This window comes from Molothrus ater, chromosome 14 (genome assembly GCF_012460135.2).
Source record: "Molothrus ater isolate BHLD 08-10-18 breed brown headed cowbird chromosome 14, BPBGC_Mater_1.1, whole genome shotgun sequence".
NCBI classification, from domain to species: domain Eukaryota; kingdom Metazoa; phylum Chordata; class Aves; order Passeriformes; family Icteridae; genus Molothrus; species Molothrus ater.
Window position 1 is genome coordinate 3,904,453 of NC_050491.2, and position 12,795 is coordinate 3,917,247.

Consider the following 12,795-nt stretch of genomic DNA (forward strand, 5'->3'; position numbering starts at 1 on the left):
GCATCACTCTCCAACAGGGACAGCATTAACCAGAAGCTTTTCTACTCAAGACTCCCCCTCAGCCAGGGCAGCTGAGACACCCATGAGCAGGTGACAGTCCTGCTGCCAAGGGAATAAACCTTACCTGTTCCCACTGACTGGGACATCAGCACCAGACTCCACAGAAAATAAACACATCCAGAACACAAAGAGTTTATTAAAATATGCATTTGGGGTCAGTGTTTCCAGAATTACACCAGCATTTATGCCTTACATAGAAGTCATATTTTCCCACAACCTGCCCATGAGAACATATCCAGTTTGGCCACCTCTCCTCCAAACACCTTCCAGCCACACTTTGAAGGTGGTGTGCCTTCCCAAAGTCATCCCTCCCCAGCCCAAAATAAACCCCAAACGCAAGCTTCCTCCACAACACATTAACACCTCTCAAAGGAGAGAAAACAGACAATTCACCCCATTTCCTGGCCCCACTCACACCCCCTTACACAGAACAGCTGTGCAAGGTCCTCCTGCCACAGGAGCCACCCACCCTGCACATCCCCCTGCCACAGCAGAGCACCCAGCACACCACCCTGGCTCTGGTGTGCAGTGAATGCCAGCACTGTCCTGTCCTCAGCTCAGCAATCAGCCCCAGGTTCAGAGCTGCCATTTCTTGGGGACAGATATTCATCAGTCCCTGCCAGATTCACAGTCACGGCCACTTGGTGCGGTGTCAAGCAGAAAACACCTGAGCACTGATGTCTGTAAATAAGCTATTGGGACATCTGGATGACATGGAGATCCAGCTATAATTAGGTACAGGTGACACAGAGAGGTCTTGTTAAGCCTTGCCAAAACCTGCCCCCAGGGCCTGCGTGCACAACTCCAGCAGATGTGCTGGATGAACCACCAAAAACATCTCAAAGTCACCTCAGAACCAAGTGTTAATAAACTCTGGAGAAGGAAACAAACAGGAAAGCTGTTAAACTGAGCTTGTTCACAGCTAAAGAGCATCTGGGGCAGGAATTTCCCTCACCATGTTCTTCCATCATGACTGAAGTTGCAGGTTGGCAGCAGGACCTGGGAGAGACACTCCTCCACTCCCCTCTGCCATGGAGCCTAACAAATATCTATTTTCTCTGCCCTGTTTGGTGCTGCTATTGCTGTTTGCTCTGAGGTTTTATAATCCAGAGAGTCACCATGGGCAGGTTTCCCATGTAAATCTCTCTGGGAAAGAGCCAAGCCCCTGGATAAGCCCAGATGTCAGCAAGGCTCTCACATGTGAACATCTGCAAACCTGCAGTGGCTGCAGGGATGGGAGCTCCTGGCCCCTCCACTCCACCTCCACCAACCAGCAGTTGCACAAGGAAGAAAAGAAAACCCAGCAGAAGTTTAGAAACCCTCAGTCACTCCACAGAAGGTGAGGAATAGACCACAGCAGTTAGCTGAGAACTTTTATGGGGTCAGGGTTGAGATCCCCAAGGTGGGACATGGCCAGGCTGTGACTGTAACTGGACTCCACACCCACAAACACCCAGCTCCTCAGGGTTGCATCTCCTCTGGCAGCCTGAGGGCAACTGCACAGGGCAGACACCTCCTGTGCCAGCCACCAGCTCTTCAGAGACCTCAGCTCTTCACAGCAGCTTCTCACACCCTCACTGTCACCAAGGCCTGAAGGACACACATTCTTGAGGGCCCACAGTGCAGAAAGCAGTCCTAAGCAAGAAAAATGAGTTTCACTGCTGGCAAAGTACACGAGAAATGCTCCTCTGCCTGCCCTCACCCACCCTGCCAGGCGAGCAGGAGAGGTTGGGCATGGGCTGTCATCTTCTGAGCCAGAGCCAGGTGTTGATGAGGCAAGCAGAGATCATCACAGAGTACACCAGGGCCTCCTTCTGCCTCCAGGCGTGGCACTGCTCCTCCAGCACACGCAGCCTCCCCGAGATCCTGGCCAGCTGCAAGGGAAGCAGAGGGCACTGTCAGCACCCAGAGGGGCACTGTCACCTCCCGTGGCACAGCAAGGGAGGCACAGGTGGAGCTCTGCTCCTTCAGTGTAGGAGTGGTAGGGGTAGGATGGTCAGGATGGACAGAGACAGAGATCTCTGAAGCCAGGGCTTGGAATTTGGGGTTTATTGCAAAGGGCCTGGGGACAGGGCCCTGCTGGGAGCTGCCAGGCACAGCTGAGAGCAGATCCCAAAGAGGGAGAGAGAGGTAAAGAGAGTGGGAAAGAGAAAGAAGGCAGGAGCATGGTAAAGAGGATGAGAGAGAGCAAAAGAGTAAAAGAGAGAGAAGTTCCCATTCCAAAACCATAAATCTTCTTCTGTGTTGAATATTCAGATTCTCACTAACCAATCTAGTACAATATACAAATCCTATAGCGTTTACATACAGCCTATAAGAATCATTAAATTACCACACTGTGTTACATTTTAAACCCTAAAAACTCCTCTTTGGGCCCCTTCTGCCAAGCTGGCAGGGTCTGCTCTGACCCTTGGGCCTGTCTGCAAGCAGAGGGTGTTGTTCCATCAAAAGGGGATCACCTTCAGCTGGCCACACCATTGTTTTTCCAGGTGTTCAGTAGCTGAGGTATCTCAAAGCTTGCTTTCATTTCAATCTCACTTATAGTTTCCATATTCTCAAAATCTTTTGCCAGGCAATCATATCTATAAGGCTTTCCTCTTTCATCTTCCCCAACACTTCAGGTCCTCCTTCTCTAAAGCAGAAGCTCCCTTTGTGTGGGAGGAGAGGCAGCAGCACCTCGGGTCTGCAGCAGATGCTTCAGGAGGATTCTTTCCCATCAGAGAGCATCTGAGCCCCTCTCAGTGCCACCAGATGGGTCTGGCTGGGTCCTGCAGCCCCTCGGGGTAGGAGCTCCATGGATAACACACATGTAAGCCTTCTCCTGAAGGCAGGACCAGTCTGACAGCAGCAGCCCACGAGGACTGAGCAGCTGCCCCAGCAGCCTCCTCACCCATCCCCTGTGGCTTTCCCAGCAAGCATTTGCAGCCCTTTCCCCCATCTCACCTGCCTTCTCATTGCTGCCACCTCTGTCACCCCCGCCTCCTCCGAGGTGCTCTCTGCAGCTGGGACAGGCTCCTGGGAGCTGGGAAGGAAAGCAGAGATGCAGGAGGGCCAGAACTGCTCGTGGGGTGCAGCTGACCCCCACAAATGCAGTGCTGCCACAGGAAGCTGAGCCAGGCAGTGTCACTATGATATTTTCTGAAAAATCCCTTTGCCAGGATTTCTTCTCCTGGGAAGCTGAGAGGCCTCAGAAAAGAATGAAAACAATAATTATCTGATTGCTTGGGAATGTGGTCTGGAGATCATTTCCCAGCAGGTGCATTTTCGATTAATTCCATGTGAATTGTTTTTAATTAAGACCAATCACAGCCAGCTGTGTCAGACTCTGAGGAGTCAGTCACGAGCTTTCATTACCATTCTTTTCTAACCTTCTGATGTATCCTTTTCTCTTTCTTTAGTATAGTTTTAGTATATAATTTCTAATACTATATATACTATAATATAATATAATATATAATATAATATAATGATATAATAAATTATATAGTATAAGAATATAATAAATAATATATTATAATATAATATAATATAATATAATATAATGAATAGTATAATAAATATATAATAATGAATATAATATCATATCATATATCAGCCTTCTGAGAACTTGGAGTCAAATTCTCATCTCTCACCTCACAACACCACAATGCAGGGAGTGTGTGCCCAGGCTGGGCTGCACCAGGGGAAGGCAAACAGCCCTGCACAGCATGCACCCATCTCTCCTGAACCCCCCCGTGCACATTGGTACCCCTCCAGCATGCACCCAAAGGGGCCCGACGGACAGACAGACAGACAGCACGTGCCAGGACAGGTAACAGGAAACACAGGTTTGTATTTCTTTAGAGGTGCAACAGAGAGAGAACATTTCTACTAAGCATCCATCCTCTGTAGTGCCAGGAGTTCACTGGGGGCTGGATAAAACATCTTTAGAGCCAGCCAGGTAAGCAGGTGTGACAGGACAGTGCTGAAATGGAGGGGTGATCCTGTCTGCATCTGCAGGTGAGGAAGCTGCCATCAGCTGAAGGGAACTATCACTTTTTGCTCTTGTAGCACATTTTACCTGCAAATTGAAATATAAACAAGCAACTCATATGTTCAGCACTTTCTTCCCTCCCTGGAAACACAGGGGCCCCCACTGGAATGAGCTGCTGCACTGGCAGAGGCAGCACAGACCACTGATTTCCAGGGCAGCCCCTGGAGGCACAGCCTCACTCCAGGGTCCACACCACTGATTCATAAAATAAAGCAGATCCACAGTGAGAAAAATATAAATTCCTGTCATCCTAGGCTAGCCAGGATGACAGGAAGTCAGCTATTCTATCACCAAAACTCCCTTGTGCACACCAATAACTCACACAGGCACTCAGTGATCCCCTAGGGGTTACCAAGCCCCTAACCCCACTCCTTGGAGCCCTGGGGAGGGAAGGGTGTTTATCTCTGCAACATGATGCTGATCTCACTGAAGACAAGCCAGAAGAGCATGTGGAGATTCACTGAATCCCTGTCTGAAACTCCATTTGTGAGATAATACCTGCACAAAATGTAGCTGCAGTGTAAAATGACAGTCACAACAGAAAGAAAATGCAATTTTCCCCAGTAGAGAACCATGAAAAAAGGACACATCCTGCAGCTTTTCACTCAAAATCCCAGTTGATACAGGTAGACACCCTTTAAAGTAGAGACTAGAAATTGCCTTCTGGTGACTCATACCCTTCAAGAGGTCACTGTCAGCCAGATATTCCAGCTCTGTCTGAGACCAGACTTTGCTAAAATTTCAGGACAAACAAGTCAGCAGAGTCTTGTTGGTTTTTTTACTGGTGCACAGGGGTACAAAGCTGTCATACTGAAGGGATGTAAAGCACTAAGAAGAGGTGTTTGAGGGTGGCTGCTTTCAAAGGGAGATCAGTGCCCGGGGAGAAGCCCCAGAGTGACCCCACTGCATCACAGCAGCTCTGCAGGCCACCATGGCCTGCATGCCCTCCACTGCCACAGGGAGGAGAGAAAAGGTCTTTTGCAGCCACCAACCAGATCTCTTGGCCATTAAGAAATTAAAATGATGTTTGAAGACAACCTCAGCCTCCAGTTTTGAAGAGCAGACACATCACTTTGGATGCTCAGCAAGCAGCAGGGGAGGGAAGGCAGGATGTGCCCCCGATGATGGATGTGATGATGGATGCTGCTTCTCCTCCCTTTCTGCCTGGAGGCTTTGCTCAAGGAGAATGAGGAGTATTTAGATGTTCCTCCAGGTGCTCAGCAGCCTTAGAGCAGTGGGGACACCTTAAGGCTGCAAGGATGTCTTTGAGCAAAGAGAATTCACTGCAGCAGCACAGATGAGGGTGGTGGAGATGGTTCCTCCAGCACATCTGCAGGGACTGAGGCCACTGCACACCTGCTCCAGGGAGCACAGAGGGACACCACAGCCTGGCCAGGGCACTGGCTGGGGGATGAGTGCAGCCAGTTCAGGGAAAGGCTAATTAAGAGTGACCAAGACACAGCCAAAGGTGTGTCTTGTCTCAGGGACAGCACCTGGGTCAGGCCATCTGCTCTGGGTTTTCATTCCCTTCACACACCCCTCTCCAACAAGCCATAAAAGCACACAGAAAAATCAGTCCTTGCTTAGCAGCAACCCCCCAGCAATGCCAGAGCAGCACAGGGCACTCAGGGTGCCCAGGGACTGGTGTTAAGCTGAGCAGCAGAGTCAAGGCTGGGTTAGTGAGGCTCACCAAGGCCTGGCACCCAAGGCAGTCCAGAGCAGCCATGCAGGAGCATCCTGCAGCCCAGAGCTTACAGAGCTCGTGCCCCAGCAAGGCCCAGGCCAGTCCTTGCAGGGTGACACAGAGCTGGCTCAGGACACGTCACCTGCACGGCGCCGGGTCCCGCAGAGAGTCCTGGACACGCTGGAGGAGCACCTGGCCCAGCAGGTACATGGTCTGGAAGATGTTCTGCATGGAGTAGATCCTGCCTGCCTCTGTGAAGAGGGGCAGTGGGGCACTGGGAGCAGGCAGGGGACAGGAGCCTGGCCTGGGTGCACACAGAATCGTTGCTGTTACTCCCTGTCTCACACAGCAGGGCACAGCCTGGCACGAGGCACTGCCCCTCGTCCCTTCAGCAGCTCTGGGCCATGCCACTGGCACCCAGATGGCATCAGCTGGGAGAACCCTCTCCAGCAGCCCTCAGGCTCAGAGGGACACTGGATCCCTCCAAAGCCAAGCACAGCTGTGTGCCTGCCATGCTGCTCTCCTGCCACCCAGGGCAGCTCTGGGCTTCAAGGGGGACAGCAGTCCCTGCTCCAGCACTAGCTCAGAGACAAATTCCCCACTGCAGAGACGCATGAGCAGAGGCCTGGGGAGCAACACAGCTGCCTTCAAAGCTGCCCAGCACAAACATCTCTGGCAGCAAAGACCACATTCCTCTCATGGATGAGCAGCACCTGCCAGGCACTGCATTGCTCTGATCTAGATCCCCCCGGCCCCTCCCAGAACACCAAAACAGCTCCAAAACAGCCCAGTGAGAGGAGATGCTGCTCCCCACCCACCCTGGGTGCTCTGGGCCCGTGCTCACCCCTCGTGGTGCTGTCCTGGGCTGTGCAAGGCCAGCTGGGCACTGTCACTCGGGGTCCTGTCCCTCCGTGCCCTGCTGCTGTGGTGGCCCTGTGGGAATGGAACAGAACCACGTCAGCACAGGGCTGAGCCCAGCCTGGAGCCCCCATCAGCACGGGGAGAGCACTCAGGGGGAGCTCTGCAGGAGCCCCAGCCTGGTGATGCCACTGCAGGTAGGGAGATGTGCCCAGAGCAGACAGAGGGTCCCCAGCAGGAGCCTGCTGAGCTGAACTCTAGCCAGATCCAAACCCCTGAACCTAACCCACCCAGGATCAGCTCTCCAGATTCAGGGAGGTTGAAGCACTTGAGGAGGCAGAACAGCAGCTCCAGCAGCCAAATAAATCAAGTCTTTGCCTGTCCATGCCTGGGACTTCTCTTTGAAAGGTTCTCACACAAGGTTAAAATCTGCTTTTGGCTCTGACCCCAGAACCCTTTACACTGCTGTAATGAACCAGCTCTGTCACATACTTCATCAAGGAGGAAAACAGGACTTAAAAAGCAGCAGCCAGTGGTGGGACTGCAGCTACCTTAGCCTGCCCCCGCCCACAAAATGCAGCAGGAGATGTGGCTGGATCAAGGCCCCAGCACACAGGTGTGCACTGGCTCTGGGTCAGAAAGAGACCCCACCATCCCTACCCCCTCACTCCTAGGGCCTCCTGGAAGATGAATCCTGCCTTGGGGTGATAACAGCTATCTGGAGAACCCCGAATTTGGGCTTGCTCCCCTTCCCCACCCCAGCAGCCCGGCCCTGCCCACACGGTACCGCTCGCTTGCGTCGCTGGGCGCTGGCTCTGCTGGCTGGGGGCAGGAAAGGGACGTCCCCAGAGGGCTCTGGGGACACGTGCACCACCACAGAGGGCACCTTCCTTGGCTGGGTCAGCAGCACTGGCCTCAAACCGGTGTCTGGTATCTCTGCAGGAAGGAGAGAGGGAAGAATTAAGCCAACGTGAATGGCCTCAGGAGAGGGAAGAGAGATGCACCCAGTGGAGAGTCAAGCCTGTGTTTAGTGCCAGATGAACACCATGCCCTGGGGTTTTTGGGCAGCCCAGAGAGGAAGAGCCACTGCTTCAGGACAGCGAGGTTTCAGAGCTGTTTGTCAAAGACAGGGCCAAACACCCTGCATCCCAAAGCAGGGACCCTACCAAAGGCCAAGAGAGAACTGCAAGGGACATGGAGGGAGATGCCTCCACATTTTGCTCCTCACCTACTGGAATTAAGGTGTAGGGGGATAGAATATAAGTAAATAAAGGTAGTAAAGAAAGTAATCTTACCCCTAAAGAGTTGCAGCTGGGTTAATTACTAAAGATTAGGAGCAGGCCTGATTTTAATAGGCCACAGCTGTAGCCAATAGGAAGAGTGTTAAAAAAGAGTGGGTTGGTTGGCTGAGGGGAACTGGAGTCAGTTGGTTACTGTGAGGACAAGGAAGAGTCAGTGCCTAGAGGAGCTGCCTACAAGAAACATCAAGGAGGTACAAAACTCCAGTAATATGGAACCCTTGCAGTGTAATGACAGTAGAACTCTTGCACTATAATGACAACATTAAGTCCCCTCCAGACTTCTGCTGGTGACCTTTTCCCACCTCTTCCCAAGCCATCCACCATCCTGCCCTGCATTCCTGAAGGGAACTGCCTGCATTATCTGCCCCCATCCTCTCCTTTAGCAAAGCACACAAAAAGGGGGGGTTATAAAAGGCTTCTACTCCCTAAGATGTTGTGTCCCACCCCAAAAGACAACCCAGGGCTTTACCTGCCAGAGAAATCCTCTCAGGGATGTGCATCCTAAAGGAGGCAGGGACATCCTCTGCCTCCTCTGCCGCTGTCCCCCTGTCCCCAGGGCTGCAGCTCTCTGCCACCTTCAGCCTGCTGGGAACCTGCATCCTCTGGTTGATGGCCTCTGTGAAGAGCAGGTCACAGCGCGCCCGGTTCAGGTCCAGTCCCCAAAGTGGCCACATCTGGGGGTGAAGAGGGAGGGATTACAAGGGACTGCGCCCCTGGAAAGTCACAGCTGGGCTAATTACCAAAGAACAGCCTTGCCCTGAATTGGTCACAGCTGTGACTAATGAAGATAAGGGTGATAAAAGGGGTGGGCTGGCTGGTCAGGGAGAGCCTGGAGCAAGAGGACCTTGAGGGAGAAGGAATAATCCAGAGAGATGCCAAGAAATAAAAAAAAGGAAGAGAGCTGCTGCTACAAAAGATCTGCTGTGAGGTCAGTCTGGGTTTCATAAAATTAGAGCTTGCAGTCACAGTCAAACCAGGTAAAAGCCTCTGGTCATACCAAGGAAACATTTGCAGTCATATTCCAGCAGGAACAGCCAGCAGAGTCTGTCAGAGAAGCCAGCAGCAGGAGTTTGCTGTAGTCACTCAGGATGGCTATGCTGTGAAGAATAATAAAAAAGGACCCTTTTCATGTTTTTAAATAAGAGTCTGTGCCTTGGCTCATTTCTACCCCTAAGGAGAGCTCTGCTCCATCACACATCTTTGGAGATGTCCTCAGGTGTCCTGGGGGGTTCACAGAGAGGCAAAGAAAGCTGCAAAGTGGCAACAGGAGCAGCACTTCCAAAAATGACAACAGGGACAGCCCTACCTGCACAGGGACAACACAACATGCTGTAAGACAGCTAAAACACAGGCAGACACAAGCCAAAAGACAGACACAAGCCAAAAGACAGACCCTGCAGGAGTGGCCTGGGACAAGGGGATGTCCCACAGTGCCCAGCTGGCAGGACAAGGTGTCCTGGGAGCCATGGATGAGCTTAGCACCCACTGCCTCAACTGAGAGCAAGGAAAGGGCTCAGCACACAGTTCAGTGCTAGTGGAAAAAATTATTTTCCATCCAGAAGTAACGTTTTCTGGAGGGCTGGGGTCATATTTTTGTGTTCATACACACCTTTGAGGAAAAGTGAGGTTTTCTAAAAGCAAAACACACTTTTTTCATGATGGGCTTCCAGTTACCACAGGAAAGGCTTTGGTGCTCAGTTTTTCTCCACACACACGTTCACTGCAGTATCCCCAGGGCCATTCCCCCCAACCCAGCACTCCTTGGGTAACTCACATCCAGCAAGGATGGACTGTGCCCTGAGCAGAGCTGCCAGATGCTGAACCACCCTCCCAGAGGGGAAGGAAAACCACACATCCCCTTCCTCAGCATGGAGCAGAGCCCCCAAACTTGGCTTTCTTCCAGATGGGGAACAGCACCAAGGAGGGACACAGCCCCCAGATCTCCTGGGAGCAGCTGACAGCAGGACCAGGACATGGGATGTTGGATTATATTTTTTTTTTAATTAGAGATGGGGCAACTGAGAGGCATTAAAAAAAACCCTTTTATTCTGTTTCTAGTCTCACGTGAAGGGTGAGACAATACAGATATTATAATTTATTCTATTATAATCAGAAGTTAACTATTTCTTAATTACAATACACTGTAAGTTTTTCTTGTATGATGGGTAAATCTTTTTTCTCTCTGTTTTCTCTTGATGGTTTTTTAACACTAGATGTTATCACAGTGAGCTTTAAGAATTTCCTATAAATCCACTTCCCACATTGGGACATGGACACCACCTGGGGCATTGCAGCTCTCTGTACACACAGTGGCCCCATGCCTCAGTTTCCCTTTTGCCAAGTCCCAGGGTTTTGAGAAGTGCTCTGGGGCCACAATGTCCCAACACTTTCACCAAACCACACAAGCAGAGGGCAATCAATGCACATTTTTGGGAGAGGATCCCCAGATTTCACCTTCCTGGCTCCCAGCATATGCACTCTTTATTCTTTCCCAAAAAGCTGCAGCTGAGGAGAAAACCCCAACAAGCAAAAGGGGCTGAGGCTGGAAGAGCCCAGCCTAAATCCCAGTGCTGCCCAGGCACTCCAAACATGCATGCACAGCATCCTGCACCCTCCTTGCTGGCACCTTTTGAGATCAGTGTGCCCAAAAAGGTCCTTTTTTGCTTCTAGAAAAAATTCTCCACTGTAAGAGGGGCCAGCAGCAGTCAGGGCAGCCCATCACACCCCTCACTGCTGCTCCTCAGGGCCCTTTGGACCCCCTGCAACCCTTTAGGAAATCCCTGGGGAAGGACCATGGGATGTGTCCCCTGCAGCTGCCAGGCTTTGAGCTCTGGGTACAGGAGGGTGGCAGAACCAGCTCTGCACTGCCACAACCAGCACTTCCAGTGATCACTCACCTCCTCCTCTGCCATTAAAAACCTTTTAATTACACAGGCATTTGCCCAGCACCAGCAGTGGTGATTCCCTGCTTGCAGACAGAATCCCTGTCCTGCACTGGGTCTGTCCTGGGGACACAGTGGGGGCACCACACCATCCCCACCACCCTGGCCAGCCCCAACCCATGGGTCTCATCACACACACACTCCCAAAACCCCAAAGAAACTGTTTTTTTCTTCTCCCAAAACCCCAAAGAAACTGGATTTTTGCAGGCACCCCCTAGTCAGAAACAGGAGAGTAATTCCTGGGATGGTCCCAGAATGTGTCAGCCCCACAGGAGAAACCTGCCTCAGACCCCAGGGCAGGGTACAGAGCCATGGAGAGCACCAGGATTCTCCTTCCCATCTGGGGTGCTGCAGAGGAGCCTGTGCTGCATTCCCAGCCTATTCTCTGGGAAACCAGCTTATATTAATAACAGTAAATCTGGAGAAGGCAGAGCTGTTCATTTTCTAATCACCTGTGAAACCACTGCAGCTCCCAATGAACAGAGGGACGGGAGGGGGTGAGAAGCAGGATCTGAGACTAAGCTATTAAGAAAGGAAAAAAAAATCAGCTGTCTAAACTCATAAGAACAAAATGCTTAAGTGGCTGGATTTCCTCCTTTAACTTTCTTTAGGGCTTTTTCAAGCTCTTGCCAAGCACCCCCCTACTCGCCTGGAGAGGCTCAGCCTCTGCTTTGGCACTTCTCCTTGGATTTGCAGCGACAGGGAATTTCCGGCTCACTAAACCAGAGTGGCTTTAAGTCCTGCGAGCCAGGAAAACCTGCCCTGGGGAGGGAAACCCCACAACCTCCCTCCCTCTGTCCCTCTCCAGCCCGGGACACCCCAAACCAGGCAGGCCTGGTGCAGCACACCCCGTTGGGGTGGGGAGCTGGAGGGGGCAGGGGGTTTGCTCCCAGCTCTGCCCTGCGGCTCGGGGGCACCCCTGTGTCCCAGACATCTTTTATGAAAAATCCTTCCTTAGGATTTTTCCTCCTGAGAAGCTGAGAGGCCTCAGGAACAAAATGTAAACATTGATTATCTGCTGCTGTGGAATGCAACAGGTGCATCTGGGATTGGGCTCATGTGGTTGTTTCTAATTAATGGCCAAGCACAGTCAGCTGGCTTGGGCTCTCTGTCTGAGACAGAAGCTTTTGTTATCATTCTTTCTTTTTCTATTCTTAATAGCCTTCTGATGAGATCTTTTCTTCTATTCTTTTAGTATAGTTTTAATATAATATATGTCATAAAATAATAAATCAAGCCTTCTGAAACATGGAATCAAATCCTCATCTCTTCCCTCATCCTAAAACCCCTGTGAACACGGACACACCCTTGTCCCAGCAGAGAGGGACACGGCAGGACAAATCAGCCGGCTCGGGTCTCACCCTGTCCCGGCAGAGAGGGACACGGGCACGGCAGGGCTCTCACCCGGCTCGGGGTGAGCCCTCTGCCCCGGCACGGCTCCGGGGACACACGGCACAGGGACACACGGCTCCGGGGACACACGGCACAGGGGACACACGGCACAGGGGGGCGGTCCCTCGCCCTCCCGGCCCTGGGGACATCCCGGCCCTGGCCCGGGGTCGCTGCAGCGGCCCGCAGAGCTCCGTGCGAGCGGACAAGGGGACACTGCGGGCCGGGGAGGGACACGGGACACTTACTGTGTGTCGCAGACCGACGCAACTCGTCGGACCTGTAAACAGCCGGGACGGGCCGGGGCGGGGACGGCAGGGGCAGCCCGGCCCCCCGGTAATGAGCCCAGGCTCCGGTATCCAACCCGGCCCCCCGGTAATGAGCCCGGCCCCCGGCAATGAGCCCGGCCCCCCACTAATGAGCCCAGGCTCCGGTATCCAACCCGGACCCTCTCGGTAATGAGCCCGGCCCCCGGTAATGAGCCCGGCCCCCCCGGTATCCAGCCCTGCCCCCGGTAATGAGCCCGGC

At 52.4% G+C, this 12,795-nt stretch overlaps 1 protein-coding gene across 1 annotated transcript; it reads right to left on the bottom strand.

The window, feature by feature from the left end:
* Window positions 1-176: 176 nt before the first annotated feature.
* Window positions 177-12,583, bottom strand: LOC118698595 (mitochondrial fission factor homolog A-like). Its single transcript, XM_054516345.1, has 7 exons — window positions 12,516-12,583; window positions 8,406-8,610; window positions 7,423-7,571; window positions 6,622-6,710; window positions 5,920-6,081; window positions 3,004-3,082; window positions 177-1,934 (listed from the first exon to the last, which is right to left on the bottom strand). Exons 2-7 carry the CDS (start codon window positions 8,608-8,610, stop codon window positions 1,803-1,805), a joined length of 816 nt encoding a protein of 271 aa, XP_054372320.1. The 5' UTR covers window positions 12,516-12,583; the 3' UTR covers window positions 177-1,802.
* Window positions 12,584-12,795: the final 212 nt, after the last annotated feature.